Source organism: Ailuropoda melanoleuca, chromosome 2 (genome assembly GCF_002007445.2).
Source record: "Ailuropoda melanoleuca isolate Jingjing chromosome 2, ASM200744v2, whole genome shotgun sequence".
NCBI lineage: Eukaryota > Metazoa > Chordata > Mammalia > Carnivora > Ursidae > Ailuropoda > Ailuropoda melanoleuca.
The window spans coordinates 188,785,214-188,802,025 of NC_048219.1; the positions used below are offsets into that span (position 1 = coordinate 188,785,214).

Sequence of the window (16,812 nt, forward strand, 5' to 3'; positions counted from 1 at the left end):
AACAAGGAACCAAAGTTTAAATAATTTTGCTATTCATTAAACTGTAGATATTCACCTACTTCAGGATGCACAAGACTGAGGTGGAAATGTCAGGGACAAAACAGCATGCCAAGTTTAGTGAAGCTAATTATGACTGATATGCTTGCAAAAAGTCAGGAATAATGCAGCAGAATGGACACCACACTCCCAGGTTCATTTCATCCATGACTTTGCACTAAAGCCAAGCAACAGGGAAAATCCAGCAATCATCTAGTGAATTTAATCAGTTCTGATGTTCAGTGTTGATTACCCATTTGAACAACTTCCCATTTATTGTAAAATTGTCCACTAACTGCCTTGTGAAGGAGTGGAATCAGAATTCTAGTCTAGGATGCAGGACTCCCAGGTTTGAGCTCTTTCACTGCTGTCCTACTAACCAGCTTAGACATAGTCTAGGTTCCTAAACATGATGTCAAAGCAAAAATTGTACCAAAGTTAAGCAGATAAGGAAGACTTAATTCAGGGCTACTGCAAAAGGAGAGAGAGAGACAAGAATGTAGTCTAAATTCAACTCCCTTCAAACAAAGAGTAAGAGTTTTTAAGAGCAAAGGTGGTGGTGGTGTTAATTGGTCTTACCAAAGGAAAAGTAAACTTTCCCATATCTTCATGGCAGGAGACAGTTTTATAACTTAGAGCAAAGGGAAGCTAGGCTCTTTCCCTCCTGCAGAAACTGGGAGATCTGAGCGCTATCTCCTATGGTGTTTAAGAGCCTATCTCCAGGTCCTTAACAAAGACATTCCTAGGTTGAAAAGCAAACAAACAAAAATGCTTTCCAAAGAGGCAGAGAACTCATTTACAAGCAGGGCAGAGAAATCACTCACAAGCGCAAGTTTCTAAAGAAAATGCTCTATGAAAAGGGAAGCCTGGGGCTGGAGTCAGGAATATGATGTCTAAAGTTTAGTCAGGATGAGGGAAAGGTTCAGTCCGTCTTGGTGGTGGGCTGTGGGTGCTTCCATCATCCAGCCCTTGGCTTCCCCTCCAACCTCATTTATCACCACAGGGGACCATGCACTTTGCTTCAATGCCATCATCACTACATAGCTGTGGAAATAATTTCTGTAAAACTGTGTCTTTAAAATCTCCCTCCAGACTGATCTATTGTTTGTTGACTACTACTGGGAATATGGTCAGGTGCTGGGAGCCAAGCCGTGCGTACCTAACTCATTAGGAAAGGGAACAGAGGAACCTGGCATTGCCTACCCTCAGCTGCCAGGTAAGGGCCTTAATATAAAACCTTCATCCCTTTGAGGAAGACAGAAATGAGCCAAAATACAGGTTAAAGAGAAGTAATTTCAGCTTAGTTTAGTGTTTTGAATGTATCTGAGAGGTGATGCTGTCAGTGGAATTTGTGGGCTCAGAAGCAGGAGCTGTGGAATGTTGTATTAATCATGTCTGTCTTCTCTGTGACCATGACATTCAAATGATCTTTAGTTAGAACTATGTGAACCTTCTCAATTAAATGTTTTGATATATTTATCTGTTTAAGAGTAGACTTTTGTATACCAATCAAGGATACTTTGATGGGACAATGAATATTTTTTAAGTGTATGTTTTCAACATATTCTAAGCCTTTGCATATTTGTAAGGTAATAAATGTTTGGATCCAGGGTCCTGGACTCAGTGGCCCTTCCCTTACATGGACTTTCCTGGTCTTCCATTTGAGATATTAGCATCTATGTTCCCTGCACTCACAGGTAAACTTGGCTCAAGAATTACCAGGTAAAATTCATATTTAATTTATTCACCTTCCTTGATGCCTTTTCATACATTCAATCTAAATTACTACCTGCACATTAAAAATACACTAATAATTGTGAGATAGTTTGGAAATGGAAAGACTTCTGTAATCTTAACTACAGTGGAGATTCCAGAAGATTGAGTTTTTTGAAATATTCAATTGCACCTGCATGCCTTCATTAGATAATTGTGAAAATAGAAAAGGTTTTCGGCAGTGCCATTCCCTGGAGAAAATCTGGTAAACTTAAAGTCATTGGAACTTATCCCCCCAAAGATCATGTGTCCTAGTTATTCATTAACCAGTCCCTGCAGTTTCAAGATTATGTAAGAAAGCAAATGGACCGACCACTAACAATTACTCCCCAGTGAAGATCCTTCCCACTTGAGTGTTTATCTCTGTGTATTGCATCAACACCTTTGATGGTTGTTTTCTGTTAATGAGTTCAAGGGGTGTGACTTTTATCTAAATCAAATGCTAATCAATTGAAATAAATCTTGCAAAATATACAGGGATTCAGAAAGAAGAAAGTGGGGGCGCCTGGGTGGCACAGCGATTAAGCGTCTGCCTTCGGCTCAGGGCGTGATCCCGGCGTTCTAGGATCGAGCCCCACATCAGTCCTCCACTATGAGCCTGCTTCTTCCTCTCCCACTCCCCCTGGCTTGTGTTCCCTCTATGGCTGGCTGTCTCTACCTCTGTCAAATAAATAAATAAAATCTTTAAAAAAAAAAAAAAAGAAAGAAGAAAGTGATATTGGAGAACACTTTATCACAGGTCAAACCAATTCCAAATGAACATCTGGTAGAGTGAGATCAGTTAACATTGGAAGAAGAGAAAATCAATGAGGGTGATGACGTGACTGATATATTTACAAAGGGTTGACTTGAGAATCAAAGAATTAAAGGGAGCATGGCAAAATGGATGAGGCTGCTGAATATAGTACTAACACTGTTTATAATATTGTGACCAAGAGTGCCATGTGAACAGACAATTTTGAAGGGAAAATTATGATCATCCAATCTAATGACCACCTAGTCCATTATTTGTTTATTACACAACTCATGTTATTTTGGAAATATTGATAAAATGGACTAATTTTTAGGAATTTTATAATTTTAAGATAAATTTCCTGTCAAATATATTAATTGCCTGCACTATTTAATAACATTTACTCTTCTTTGTAGTGAATTTACTTCATGTGCAAAATCTTCCAAGTTCCTGTCATCCTCACATGATGAAGATGGCATTCAAGTAACTAAGTTTCATTTTCTCCTCTCAAGACTGTGCAGGTAAGTCCTCCCCGCTATTATTTTTTCCCATTCCCAATCAACCATACCAGTTACATACAATCTTCAAGGTTAAAACTTGGATTAGATCTCCACATTTTCTGCCTCCCTCTTTATATATGCCTTTATCCATCCGACGGAAAATATCTTAGATCCAGTGGAAAAACTGAGAAAAATGTCATTGTTAATATTTTGTTGAGATGTTTTCTCCTTCACGAAGGAAGACTGTAATCTACAAGTGTTGGTATGATTAAGTCTGGGATGACAGCTTCTCTGGATAACATGTTCTCTGGATACTGAATCACCCTCTTGGACACTTTTTAAATAGTGATTCATATGATGAAACTATAGCTCATTTTCAAAATGACAAGGTTCCAATGACGTCACCACTTTTTTTCACCTGTGCAAGAAAAGAAGGCTAATAGTTTAACAGAATGCCAGGTCAGATCGCTGATCTGTTGATAATTAGACAGGTGAAGTGTATGTTCCTTTTTAATTGCTATTTTGAAGCACTGTTAATTCATTCAGAAAAAAAAGTAGAAATTAAAAATCTTAAAGTTATATTGAGTGCGTGAGTCCGCAATGAACACATCAGCTGGGGCCAAGACTTCACACAGAAAAAAATGTCTTCAACTGGTCCTTTATTTTTTAACCCAAATTTTTTTTTGGGGGGGGGGTGTTAAGTAACTGAAATAAATTCTTTATTTGTCTGCATAAATTAAGTGGAAGTACTGGCTACTCAAACTATAAATAAATGAATAAATCTATTCATAGGCATAATCTATCAAAAGTTACTTATTGTATTTTTATGTTATTATTATGTTAAAAATTATAGATTTTTTAGGACAAAAACCAATTAAGCATATTGCTTAATTTGTTAATACTAAAGAAAAAAGAGAGAAAATTATCAATTCTCCTAGATCTTTGGGAGCAAAATTAAATATTTTAAAATTCCTCTCCTTTTATTTAATGCATTTTAATACTTTAAGTATGCTGAAATATAAAATTTACAAACTAAAAAGGGCATTTTTAGGCACTAACACTTGATACAAATTGATATCCATGACATACGCACATATTTTTAAAATGTATGTATATCATATTGAGTAAATAATTAAAAAATACATCTCACAAAACTTTAGCATTCTATTTTATTATATGTTTATTCTGAAGCAGTGGCTTTACTTTAATGTTAATAATCTAATAATCATTTTAAAGAAACCGCTTCTAACTTTTCAGATACAATCAGGCTATCATTAAAGAAAGTCTAATTAAATATGGATAGACCATTATTTTGTACGAGTTCCAATTTGCCCCAGATCAATTCAGTTCCTCCAAAACAGAGGAAAATTATTCTTTTGCATTGTTTATAAAGAAAATGATTGATTGTGTGAGTCATTTAGTAATGGATATTTCGTCTTTTTCCACTAGGAATTTGTAACAGCTAACAGAAAAGATATATACAAAAAATGGTGAAACATTAAGTTAAAACTCAAGGCTAAAGAAAATAGAAATTATAACAAAAGATCAGTATCATGGTTAAAAACAGCACAAATATTCAGGTAATAAACTCCTACATGGTCATTATAATTGAACTTTGAATTTGTTTCTGGGGTTTCTGGCAGCTGACATGAAATGGAGACATGAGTAGTTATACAGATACCATAGTTCTTGAGGAGAAGTAAAGAAGGTATTTAGATGTGGGCGATAGATAAATTCTGCTGCACCAGAAAATGCCAAGAGCTTCTATGTTTTGGAACTTATTGTTAAGATTATTCTAAACTAATCCCATGCAATAGGAAGTGTAGGAATCAGGAGATCAGAGTTTTATTCTTGGCCCCATCTCTAAATATTTGTATGATTTGAGTAATTCATTTAACTTTTTGTGATTTCAATCTCTTTATCTGTAAAGGAAAGGCGTTGGACAAGATGACCTCTACCGAAGTTCTTTGTGACTCTAATATCCCATGTTTAATGGGTTCCCACTTCTCCAGCACAGAGAGAAAACACTTGATCTTTCAAGAGACATATTTTATAGGTAAATTTCTTCCAGGGAGAAATTGTTTTAAGAAGTTGATTTTAAAAAATTGTTTAAAGAAGTTAGGGGTCATCTGTCAATCTCAATCAAATAAGAGAACTGATCAGCTGTTAGCCTGAGACAAGTCACTTAGGAAATGAAGAGAAGCTAGAGTTAACATGGGCTGGGTATCTGCTTCCTATTATGTCTCCTTCCATCTGCAATGCTACCTGCCCCCAAGGTGACATGGAAGAAGGACAGGAACTCTTATCCTATCCCAGAATCTTGAAGGTTTCAGGAGTGAGTGTCTGCTCAATAATTGTTGCTTGATATCTGACTCTCCAGTCTTCCTCTTCTTCTGTTGACATGCTACCAGAATCACTGTGCAGTATTAGAAGCATCTAATGTCATTGTCTATCTTGAAAATGGTGTGGAGTCAAAATAACCTTTGAAAATTCCTTAAGTTTATAAATTACGGCATGTTCATTTTTGTGAAAAAGTCTTATAACTTTATTTTTGTGTGTATGTACTATATAGAAATGCATAAAATGTAATAAAAATACAAATAATTATAAGCTTGCCATGTTTTTAGTAATGAGAGAGAGCCAGAGAAACAAAGAATAAAAAAAAGAAAATGGACATGGAGCACTGACTTTGCATGGGTTAAACATGCTTAAGGTATGCCATTATATCACTAAAGAGCAGCAGCTCTGTGGGACTGTGAAATGGGCGAGGTGTGAATTGATATCAGGATGAGTGTGATTCCCCGTTCACACTCCATGTCCTCAGGAGGAGAGACCTACAGGCCACAGTATTCATTGTTATTATCTGGAGCTGGTGCATAGGGCCTGCTTCCTGACTGCTTCAACAACTGGTCAAGGTGAGCTCCATCTCTCCCTTTCTCCAATCCCATCCTCATATCACTGCATGTTAGTGATGAGGATCTTTGGAAGTCCAAAGCAAAAAGAGAATTCTGTGAGATCAGGCACAATGCGCTAAGTTTTACTGCAGTTTTAAACAACTCCAAAATCCCAGAGAATTAAAATCACAAAGGTCTATGTCCTGCTCATATTACATACCCGTCATGGGTTGGCTGAGAGCTCTGCTTCGAGTTGTGGTCACTCGAAAACTCAGGCTGGTGAAGCAGCCAGTACGTGAAATCTGTTATTCACCATGGCAGAAAGCAGGAGAAATGAAGCAAATCATAAATGCCTTCTTTAACACTTCCACTTGGAAAAGTCATGTGTCCCTTCTACACACTTTGCATTGGCCCAAGCAAGTCATATGACCATAGCTTGTAGCAAAGAGATGAGCAACTGAAATCCTACCCCATGCTTAGGAACACACCTAGAAATATTTGCTAAAGAGCATTGACCACTGCAGCAAACAGATGTGCCAAAGAGTGAATTCTGTAAGGTCTTCAGGTCCACTCTGAACTGGTCTTATGTTCCTTTTTATTTTTATTTTTTTTAAGATTTATTTATTTATCTGAGAGAGATAGCAAGAGTAGGGGGAGGGGTAGAAGGAGAGGGAGCGNCCCAGGTCCACTCTGAACTGGTCTTATGTTCCTTTTTATTTTTATTTTTTTTAAGATTTATTTATTTATCTGAGAGAGATAGCAAGAGTAGGGGGAGGGGTAGAAGGAGAGGGAGCGAGAGAATCCCAGACTCCCTGCAAAGCATGGAGCCCAACAGGGGGCACTATCTCACACCCTCAGATCACCACCTGAGCCAAAGCCAAGAGTCAGACACTTAACCAACTGAGCCACTCAGGCACCCCCTGGTCTTATGTTCTTAAATAAACTTCAGCAACTGGGTCATTATGTCAGCTCAGCTACACTGAATGACTCACACAGAGCAGTGGAGAAACAAATCATCCTGTCACTTTTCCCCTTTACTTAAGAAAAAGGAGAGAGAGAGAAACCGGTACTCCTAGTAGAATCTCAAGTGCCATTTCAGAGCCAGCATGATGGATTTTTTAGTTAAAAAATTTTGTAGTTAAAAAAATGCCTGTGGTGGCCCCAAAGATGTCCATTTTCAAATTCCCAGAACCTGTGCATATGTTGTTACATAGCAAAGCAGAATCGAGTTTCAAGTTGGAATTAAGGTTATTAATCAGCTGACCTTGATGGAGGGACATTATCCTGGATAATCTGGAAGGATCCAATGTAATCACCAGAATTTTTAAAAGTGCAAACAGGAGGCAGAAGAAGAGGTCGGAAGTCAGAAGGATGTGATGTAAGAAGAACTCAGGCCACCACAACTGGCTTTGAAGATGGAGGAAAGGCATCGTCAAGCAAATGCTACAAGCAGCCTGTGAAAGTTGGAAAAGGCAAGAAAACAGATTCCTCCATAAAGCCTCCAGAAAAGAACGCAGACCTGCCAACACCTTGATTTTATTCCAGTGAGACCCATGGCAGACTTCCAACACGGAGAACTGTAAGATAATAAATTTGTGTTGATCTAAGCCACTAATTTTGCAGCAATTTGTTAAAGCGAAATAGAAAACTGATATAACACCTTTATTTTTTTTTAAACTAACTTGTACTTCTAAAACCATGGCTACTCTAAGAAGTTCTGTTAACTATTTCAATAATTTGGCCCTGTAATATGTATTTTAAATTAAAGGAATAAAAAGAAGCACACTGGTCTGCATATTATTTTTTTAGAGAGAAATTCTCTCCAACCATAGGTCCAAATATGTCACCTCTTCCATTTCATGCAGCGTGTGACTTGATATGCAAGTAAAGTTTTCAGTGCCTGGATTCTCAGACCTCTTTGGGAACAGACACAAACTTTTTTTTCATTCATGTGCTTGACTCTCCTGGCTTTCATGTGCTGGGCTTCCACTGCTTTCCTGTTGTTGTGTCAAAATCTCTTACAGCATCCACCTGTCTTCACAGTTGCTTTTGATTTAGAGACCATAGTTTGAGAAAAATTGAATCAAAAGACATTTAACAACAAAAAAATGATGTATGTTAAAATTATATACTATGGTCATTGAGGGAAAGAGGGAAAGAACCATTTCTTACTCATGATTATATATGCTTCAGTAACTTTCTTAGAATAGGAGTTCAAAAATATCTGAAATAAATGAAGTCATGTGGCATGAATAAGTGTCTTAGAGGCCTCCAGAGTAGGAATGTACATGTATTAGGAAACAGAAAAGGACAGTGATGTAGTTTGACAATATTCAAACACTGGAGTTTGAAAAGCAGTGTTCAAATTCTGACTCTGTCATTCACTAGTTGACTCTTCTTGGGCAAGTCATTTGAATTTTCTAAGCCTAAATTTCTTCATCCTTAAAATGGGAAAAAAAATAACTGCACTGACTTCCAGTTTCCACTCCAGGAAACTCTATTATCCTTTACAAGCTATCAGGCTTTTAATAAAAACTTGTAAGTCATGCTGACTTCCAGTTTCCACTCCAGGAAACTCTTTTACCCTTTACACGCTATCAGGCTTTTGATAAAAAGTTGTATGTCATGTTAAAACGTAAGGAGAAGAAAACAAAAACAAAACAAAACAAAACAAAACAAAAACACTTTCAAGGGACAAAGCAACCAACAGAACCAGAGTTGACTGTGTCACAGATGTTCAAACTATCTGGCAAAGAATTCAAAATAATGATTATTAGTTTAATGGCCCTGATGGAAAAGGTACACTGCATGCAAGCTGACAATGGGTAATTTCTGTAGAGTGGTGGAACTATAAAAAAAATCAAATGGACATGTTAAAAATGCAAACCACTATAATGGAATGAAGAATGCCTCTAATAAATTCTTCAGTAGATTCAACTTAGCTGAGGAAAGAATCAATGAACTTGAAGTTTGCCAATACAAATTACTTAAACTGAAACAAAAGGAGAAAAAACAGAATAAAAAACTAACTAACTAACTAAACAAAACTGGAAGCAAGTATCCAAGAACTATATTCTGATATACGCACAATTGGAAATCTGGAAGGAAAAGAGAGAATGAGAACAGGGTAGGAAACATATTAAGAGATCATGGATTAATTTTATTCAGAATTAATAACAGATACTAAACCACAGATCCAAGAAGCTCAGAGAATACCACAAAGGTTAAATACAATACACACATACACACACACACATACCCCTTGGCATATCACATTTAAATTGTTCTAAATAAAAGATTAAAAGGAAAATGTTGAAGGCAGGCAGAGAAAAAAGACATGTAACACAGAAAGGAGCAAAAATAAGAATGAAAACAGGTTTTTTTTTTTAAATTCACAAATATATTTCATGATTTTGAATACTATAGCAAGTTATTAGTTATGAAAACCCCCAAATAATCCAAGATAAAATGGTCTATGAATGTGAATGGGTGTCGTGAGTTTGAAGGCAATGTCTTTACATTTAAGTTTTGCCATATACCTGTGAAAGGGCTTTCATATACAATATTACATTTGATCTTCTAGGAACCTGTATAGAACAGTTGTGCCTTTCACTTTTACAGAAGAGGTGGTGGAAAAATAGAGAAATTAAATAATATGTTCAAGTTTTTGAGGTTAATTATTGGGGGAAATCCTGCACTAAAACCTGGAATGATATCTTTAAACAATGAAAGAAAAAATATCTTGCCAACCAAGATAGTCAAAAAAATATGATTCAAAAAGTAAAAGAAAAATAAGACTTTCTTAGGCAAACAAAAACTGAGAAAATTCATTGCCAGCAGACAGTCCTTATAGGAAATGTTATAGGAAGCTTGTTGGACAGAAGGAATGTAATATTAGACAGAAGCTTGGCTCTATACAGATAAAGTGTCAGAAACGGAATAAATGAGAGTAAAATAAAATTTATTTTTTTCTTATTTATAATTGCTCTAAGAAATATCTGACTTTGTAAAGCAAACATAGTAGCAATAAACAGTGTTTATAGCATATATAAAAACAAAATATATAAGAATACCATGAAGGATAAGAGAAGAGAATTTGGATATATATACTTGTAGGAAACTTACACTGGGTATGAAATTGTATATTATAATTTCACGGTAACTACTGAGTAGTAATAATTATATACATAAAATCTGTTTTTAAAATATTTATTCATTTATTTCAGAGAAAGAGAGAGAGAGAGATCTTGGGGAGGGGAGGGATGGGATAGAAAGAGAGAGAGTCCAAGCAGACTCCGTGCTGAGTGCCGAGCCTGATGTAAGGCTCCATCCCATGACCCTGAGGTCATGAGTAGAAATCAAGAGTCAGACACTAACCAACTAAGCCACTCAGGCACCCCTATAAATTCTAAACCATAAGGCAATCACAAATTTTTAAAAGAAATCTAAACAATAAATTAATAGAGAAGATAAAACAGAATCGTTAAAAAACTCTCAACCCAAAGGAACGCAGAAAAGAGGAAAAAAGGAACAAATGACAAAAACACAAATAGAAAATAGCTAGTCAGTTGGTGAATTTTAATCCAGATTTTCTAGAATCATAATAAATGTGAAAGGTCTAAACATACCAATTAGAAGAAAGAGATTGTCGGATGGGATTTTTAAAAAGTAAGATAATAGCCCATCCATAAGAAACAACTTATGAAGACTTAGGTTAGGAGCAAAAGGATGGAAAAAGGTAAGCCAAGAGGAAGCTGGAGTAGCTACGCCAATGCTTCATGTCTGAGTTATGCGGGCTCTTCACCAGCATTGATTTTAAAAATCTATCGTGGAACAGTGGAATTTAGAGGAGTTTATTAAGTATGATAAGCGGCAACAGCTGAAGGTTCACTGCTCCTTGTACTTCACACATGCTATCTCAGTCCTTACAACATTTGCCCCAGTGTGGGCAAACCGCTACGTAGTAGAACCAGGATATTAATCACTGTGCCGTGTTCTTTACAAAAAATAAGATTTTATTGTACCTCTGTGAGCATCACGCTGCTCTCCCTATGGGGAGACATTAAAGACAAGCCAACCCATTCTCTAAGCTGGGCTTTCTTTTGGATGGGTCAGTGTTGCTTCAGTTCTTTTAAATGCCCTAACTTCATCTGTCTCTTTCAGGAGAATGAGATGTTCATCCGTCTCATGCCCAACTGAAAGTCACTGCTACCATAAAGTCTGCGGCAGTAGAGGTTAGAAATAAAAGGGACCTGGAAGAGCAGAATATTCAGGGTATATGTCATGACATCTAGGAGAAGACAGAGGACTCACAGGTCCAGCAACGTGCCGAGGCAGTCACAACTATCACTTTCAGAGCAGGGCTAAACACCAGGTCTCCTGCCATCAAATACATCACTGTTTCTTCTTTCTCTCTTTACAAGTCTCAGTAGCTGTTACTCTCAGGCACAGAATAAAACCCCATTAAAATGAATAGTACCAGACAAAGGCAACCCCTTGTGAATGAGACGAGCTCTAATAGTACATTTAAAATTGATTATTTGGTATCAGATACATATTCTTCGACAGGAACCACATGGATGGAGATCAGAATGCCTTCAGAGGTTCCGTCTGTTCTCCGGATACCTGTTCCCCTGCAGCAATGTGGATCTCAGAGTCCTTGGCACCAGGACTGACTAATTCCCAGTTTCTTCTCTGTAGTAGGAAACAGCACCTCTTGGGCCATGTTTCCCTGTGAATTATGAGTTGGAGAATGTGGCCATGTCAGTGCTGCTTTTCAAGAGAGCATGACTTTCCGGATAGAGAGTGCTCTTTGGTTTACACTTGGGACATTATCTGTTATTTGTCCCTAATCCTCCATTTGTTTAGAGTGATAAATTAATCTTTTCTGAGAGTTTCAGATAAATAGGTCACAGAAATGTACTCTTGAATTTTTCCTTTCATATGAATTTGAGAACAAATAACCTTCCAATAAAAACTTGGTGACAGAAGACCATAGCCTAGTTTACAGTATTAGGCTGTGTGCTCCATTAAAAGAAAGGAAATCCAGTTGTTTTTCCCCCTAGAACTACCATTCTTAGAGGAAAACCTTGAGATTTTGGTGGGCTTTAGTGAAATGTTGCTAGGTTAACCTTAGGTTTGGTTAAAATAGACTCACAGGAAATCTAAATCAAAATACCCTATTTTTTCAAAAATTCATCTTTGATAATTTTCTCATTCAAAGTGATATATGAAAACATTACTGAAATAGAATCCAGTAAGCAAAAAACAAATAAATAAATAACAAAAACAACAAAATAATACAGTATAAAAAATGCAAGTGATTTAGGAAATGAGATGGCCCCTTTCTTAAACTTCGAATTCAACCTTAGACATGGTCAAGGTGACAAATTATTTCTGTTTACAAAAATGGTATTTTCAATATTTGTTGGCTTTAAAAGGTGATCTTGCTTTTAGGCTGCCCCCATGTGTTCTAATGATATCAGTGTTTCTCCAAACTATGCACCAAAATCTCTTTTCCGTCTATTTGAAAGAAAAGTATGGATTTCAGTCAATACAAGAAAGAAAAACCTCACCTGAAGCCAGAAGAACTCCATGGATGACCCAGCTCTGCTACATACTATTGTGTGGCTTTCTAAATCTAATTATTTTCCTCATTTAATTTCCTTTCGCTTCAAATTTTTCAGCTAAGAAGTGGAGATAATTATATCGGTCATATTAACTCACTGGGATGTGATGATCAAACAATTTAATATATAGGCTAATATTTCATAAAACATAAACCTTGTTTTACACACAATAGCTACGAATCTAAGTGAGACTTTCCTTCTGTGCGGGTAGCTACTGTCTTGTAGCACAGTGTGCTACAGCAACAGAACACACTGGGCGAGAGTCCTTGGAGATTCTTTTATTTTTATAATACCTAGCTGTGTGACCTTAGCAAATCAAATAAACTTTTTGTAAAATAGATAACTACAGGATCTAAAATTTTTTTCCCTTTTTTTATGTTTTTTCCTTGAACTAGGTCCTAGTCGGGACACACTTGGCTTCTGGACCTGTAACACACCTCACATGGGAACAATTCATCTTTCCATAGCTCAGCCCCATGACTGGAGACACCTTCCAGCTTTGATAACCAGCGACTGAAAGAACTCTGTAACGTAATCCACATAGCTTATTGTACATTTAAAAATGAAAATATTAATATTAACAACTAGTTGGAGCTTTCACAGAAGTAATGTAATCTAGTATAACAACCGGAAGTACAAACAATTCCTTTTTTAAAAAACATGCTTCAAGTATTGAAACTGTATGAATCAAGAACAACCTTGAGATCGTCACAGAACATTGCTTGAATAAAATTTCATTTACATCTTTGATTCACTGAAAATTTATGAAACTCTAAAGACCAACACAAAAAAAATTCTATAGTTAACCCAATGTATTATTAAATCACTTTGTTTTTCCTACCCAAGTGTTAAACAGAATGTTTCAACTGCTTTATGATTCTTAAAAGAAACTGATTTATCATCGCCCACTTAATTATATTAGATACTGAAAACATTTCAGATTTACAACAAATATTGATTGACAACAACTTGATTGTTCCTGATCATTGCCATTTTCTTGAAAAACCTGTCAAGAGTTTCCAGTCATCAATTCTTTAAATTCAAAGTTCTGTGGATAAGTGGTATGACTAATATAATATTTCCACACACTGTTTGGTAATTCTAGTTTATTTTTTTGCATATCAATGCCTATGGTTTCCAATTAAATATCATTCTTACATTCAATGACATAGAGGATCATATTACCTGTTCTATTAGAGTTAACTGAATATGTTTTATATGAGTAAAGATGTTAATAAAATAGCTGAATTACTACACTGATTTGTGGAAATGTGATGTGTCGTGGTGAACAAACAATACTATTCAAATTTAAATTCAAAATTTAATTTCTGGCAGCTGCTATTAAACCTATATTATATTTACAGGATACTGCAAGACACAGAGCAATATCATTGCAGTTGGTCTGCTCTTTATAAAACCATTTTTACAGTACTGCCATAGAAATAATTTTAAGGAATTACTTGCACAATGAATTTTAATCTTTTAGAAAATGTCCCAGCTTTTGAATAGGAATATAGTCCTGATTCTGGCACAGCAGTGTTGATTGGCAAATCTGCTTGTAAGGCAAGTGATCTCTTATCAAAAGCGTCTCTTTGGGAATCCTGGAATCACAGTTAACTGTTTCAATTCTAAACATCTTGAGCAGTAAAATAGGGGTGTCGAAAGTAAAGCCCCAGTGGGCTTTCTTTCAAAGTGCCCCACACTTTTACCTAAAAATCAGTGGCAATATTTTTTTTAAGTTTTAAAATAAAACAAAACAACCTCCCCCCCAAAAAAACCCCAAACAAAACAAAAAACTTCTGTGGTTCTTATTGTTCTCTTCATGCCTTAGGACAGAATGGAAAGACTTCGTGGTAGTTTAACCCTGTTTTGCCCCAGAGTTAAGAGATTTTGCACTGGAGAGCAGCTTCGGCCAGGCATAGAAACCACCAGGGGCCTTTTCTGAGCCCTTTGCTACCCCCACAGAGGAGGGATGCTTAAAGAGGAAATTGCCTGTGGAGCTGGGAAAGCTCTATTTCATTACAGAATATAAATACTTCAAGTCTCTAGATGGCACCCTTCAACGCGCTTGAAAAGCAGTTTCGTCCTCCTCTGCCACCCCCACTCCACTCTCACCCCCATCTTGGCTACTTGGCAATATAGTACCAGCTACATGTGTGCCCTAGCCTGTGGATGCTGGGTTTTGCTGCTCTCCAAGAACGCGGGCTGAAAAATGTTGGTTCCTGCGCCTGCCGATCTGAGCGGGAAGCTGCGAGATGTGTGCTTGGGGAAAGGTGGGAGGAAGGGATGACAGGAGGAGCAACAGGAAGCCCCTCGCCCAGAAGAGGTGGGGCTGTGAGGGCAGCAGTGAGACCCCCCCGCACCCCGCGGTCTGCAGCGTCCCCAGCTCTCAGGGTGGACGCTCGGCCACCTGCCCAGCTGAGGGAACACAACCACAACCGGCGCTACAACCTCAATTTACCCCTAACGTTTTATGGGGGGGGGTTAAATATAAAAATCTCAGTTTCTCAAATTCGTGAAGGACTGAGTGTCAAGGATCGAGGAACAGGAGCAAAGGGGGAGAAGGAGACTGGAAGAGACGCAAACCAGGGAAACATGCTGCTCCCACCTGGCTGAGTCCAAGGTGGCGTCCCTGACCTACCCCATGTGGGGACCCCTAGGCTGGGCAGAGGCAGGGGACGCGCTAGGCCAGCGCAGACAGGTCTAGGATGTGGGGGCGCTTGAGGCGGGTGGGACTGGAGTGGCCCGGGTCTCGCTGTCGCGGGTGTCGTTGGGGCGCAGCCTAGGTGTCGTGTAGGGGATTAGGGGCAATCCCCCCCACCCCCTCCCCAACCACTTGCCACCTGAGCAACGGCGGACACTCGCTCAGATCGAAATGGACAGGGATGGGGCACTTTGCCCTAGTCTTGCTCCCTCTTAGTCTCATCCCTACCTTGGAGCCCGTCTCCCCACAAGGCGCGAAACCCGTGCAGGCTGCGTCCAGGAAAGTCCGGCTCCCGCTCCCGCCGTGGAGAGCAGACCCCAGCCCCGGCCCCAGAGGCGGGCGCGAGCTGTCCCCTCCACCCGGAGCCGCCCCAGCGCGCAGGCCGCACCCAGGTCCGCGCCCCGTGGGGCAGTGGACTGGGGTCACCATCCCCAGGGCGCCCCTCGCACAGCCGGGAGCAGACCCTGCCAAGCGCAGACCCTGGCGCCCCCCGAGCCAAGCTGGGGAGGCACCCGAGGCGTACGGCGGAGTTTGAGGGCCACTGGGTGGAGCAAAGGGGAGAGCAGGTCTTACCTTGGTACGGAGAGCAGGGAGTTGCCATCCATTGTCGATGGGCGCGCAGAGAAGAGAGGCGGAAAGCGCGGGCGACGGACGGAAGTCTGGGGCGCGAGGAGCTGCTTCCCGGAGCGCACGGACGGGCGCGCGCGGGGACAGAGGCGCGCAGACTGGGACCGCTGTCGCGACACGCTCCGCCCTGGCCGGGAAGCGTTGCGCGCCGTGACCGCTGGAAGGACCCCTCCCGGTCGCCCCTCTGGTCTGGCTACAGAGACGCGCCAAAGCTGCAGCCCTTTGCCCTGCTCCTGCCCTTCTCCACCTAAGCCCCAGACAAGGTTGCTGGAGGCTCCCTCTGAGCCTTCCCTGCCTCTCTTCCAGCCCAGCAGAGGTAACTCCGAAAGAATTTCTCTCTCCCCGCCCCGCCGTCGCGTCCCCTCCTCTCTATCTCTTGGGTACAGCGGGTCTCAGCCCCGAAGTTGTTCACCCACTTTCTCACATTCACACTCTACGGGCAATGCCCATATTCCCCACTGGTTGCGCACCAGTCCTTTGGCTGCTTCTCTAGATTTGAGGTTATTTTTGTTATCTTTTGCAATGTAATGGCTGATAACTCAGAGCAATGCAATGCTCTCCTTGATCCTCCAAATATTTTCCTTTTACGTAGACTCTCTTTCCTGTTTTTGGTTCTCACAATTCATCTAACTCATTTTGCTTAATTGTGACTCACTTATTCCTTGCCTGTTAGAAGCTTGTGTGCACACTGAGAACTCAAAACCCATGACAGTAGCCAACCATCAGTGGCCAGCACCCAGACCCTGGAAGGAAGGGCTGTCACAAAAATTCCTAAGTGCCTGCTTCAGTATCTCCTTGAGCAAAAATGACATTTGTTTTAAGAAGAAAGACATTTTTTTTATTTTATTATATTATGTTAATCACCATACAGTACATCCCCAGATTCCGATGTAAAGTTTGATGCTTCATTAGTTGC

At 39.2% G+C, this 16,812-nt stretch overlaps 1 protein-coding gene across 5 annotated transcripts in view; it reads right to left on the reverse strand.

Annotated features, from left to right (window-relative positions):
- Window positions 1–16,258, reverse strand: part of SPHKAP (SPHK1 interactor, AKAP domain containing) — a 162,612-nt gene extending 146,354 nt beyond the window's left edge. For 4 of the 5 annotated variants that reach the window (XR_004623653.1, XM_034655306.1, XM_034655305.1 and 1 more), the window contains exon 1: window positions 15,843–16,258. Coding sequence is in view for 3 of the 5 variants with exons in the window: in XM_034655306.1 (XP_034511197.1) it covers window positions 15,843–15,870 (28 nt within the window). In the remaining 2 variants the exon portion in view is untranslated. The remainder of the gene's footprint in view (window positions 1–15,842) is intronic. The other variant, XM_034655307.1, reaches the window with a different exon arrangement.
- Between the last annotated feature and the right edge of the window lie 554 nt (window positions 16,259–16,812).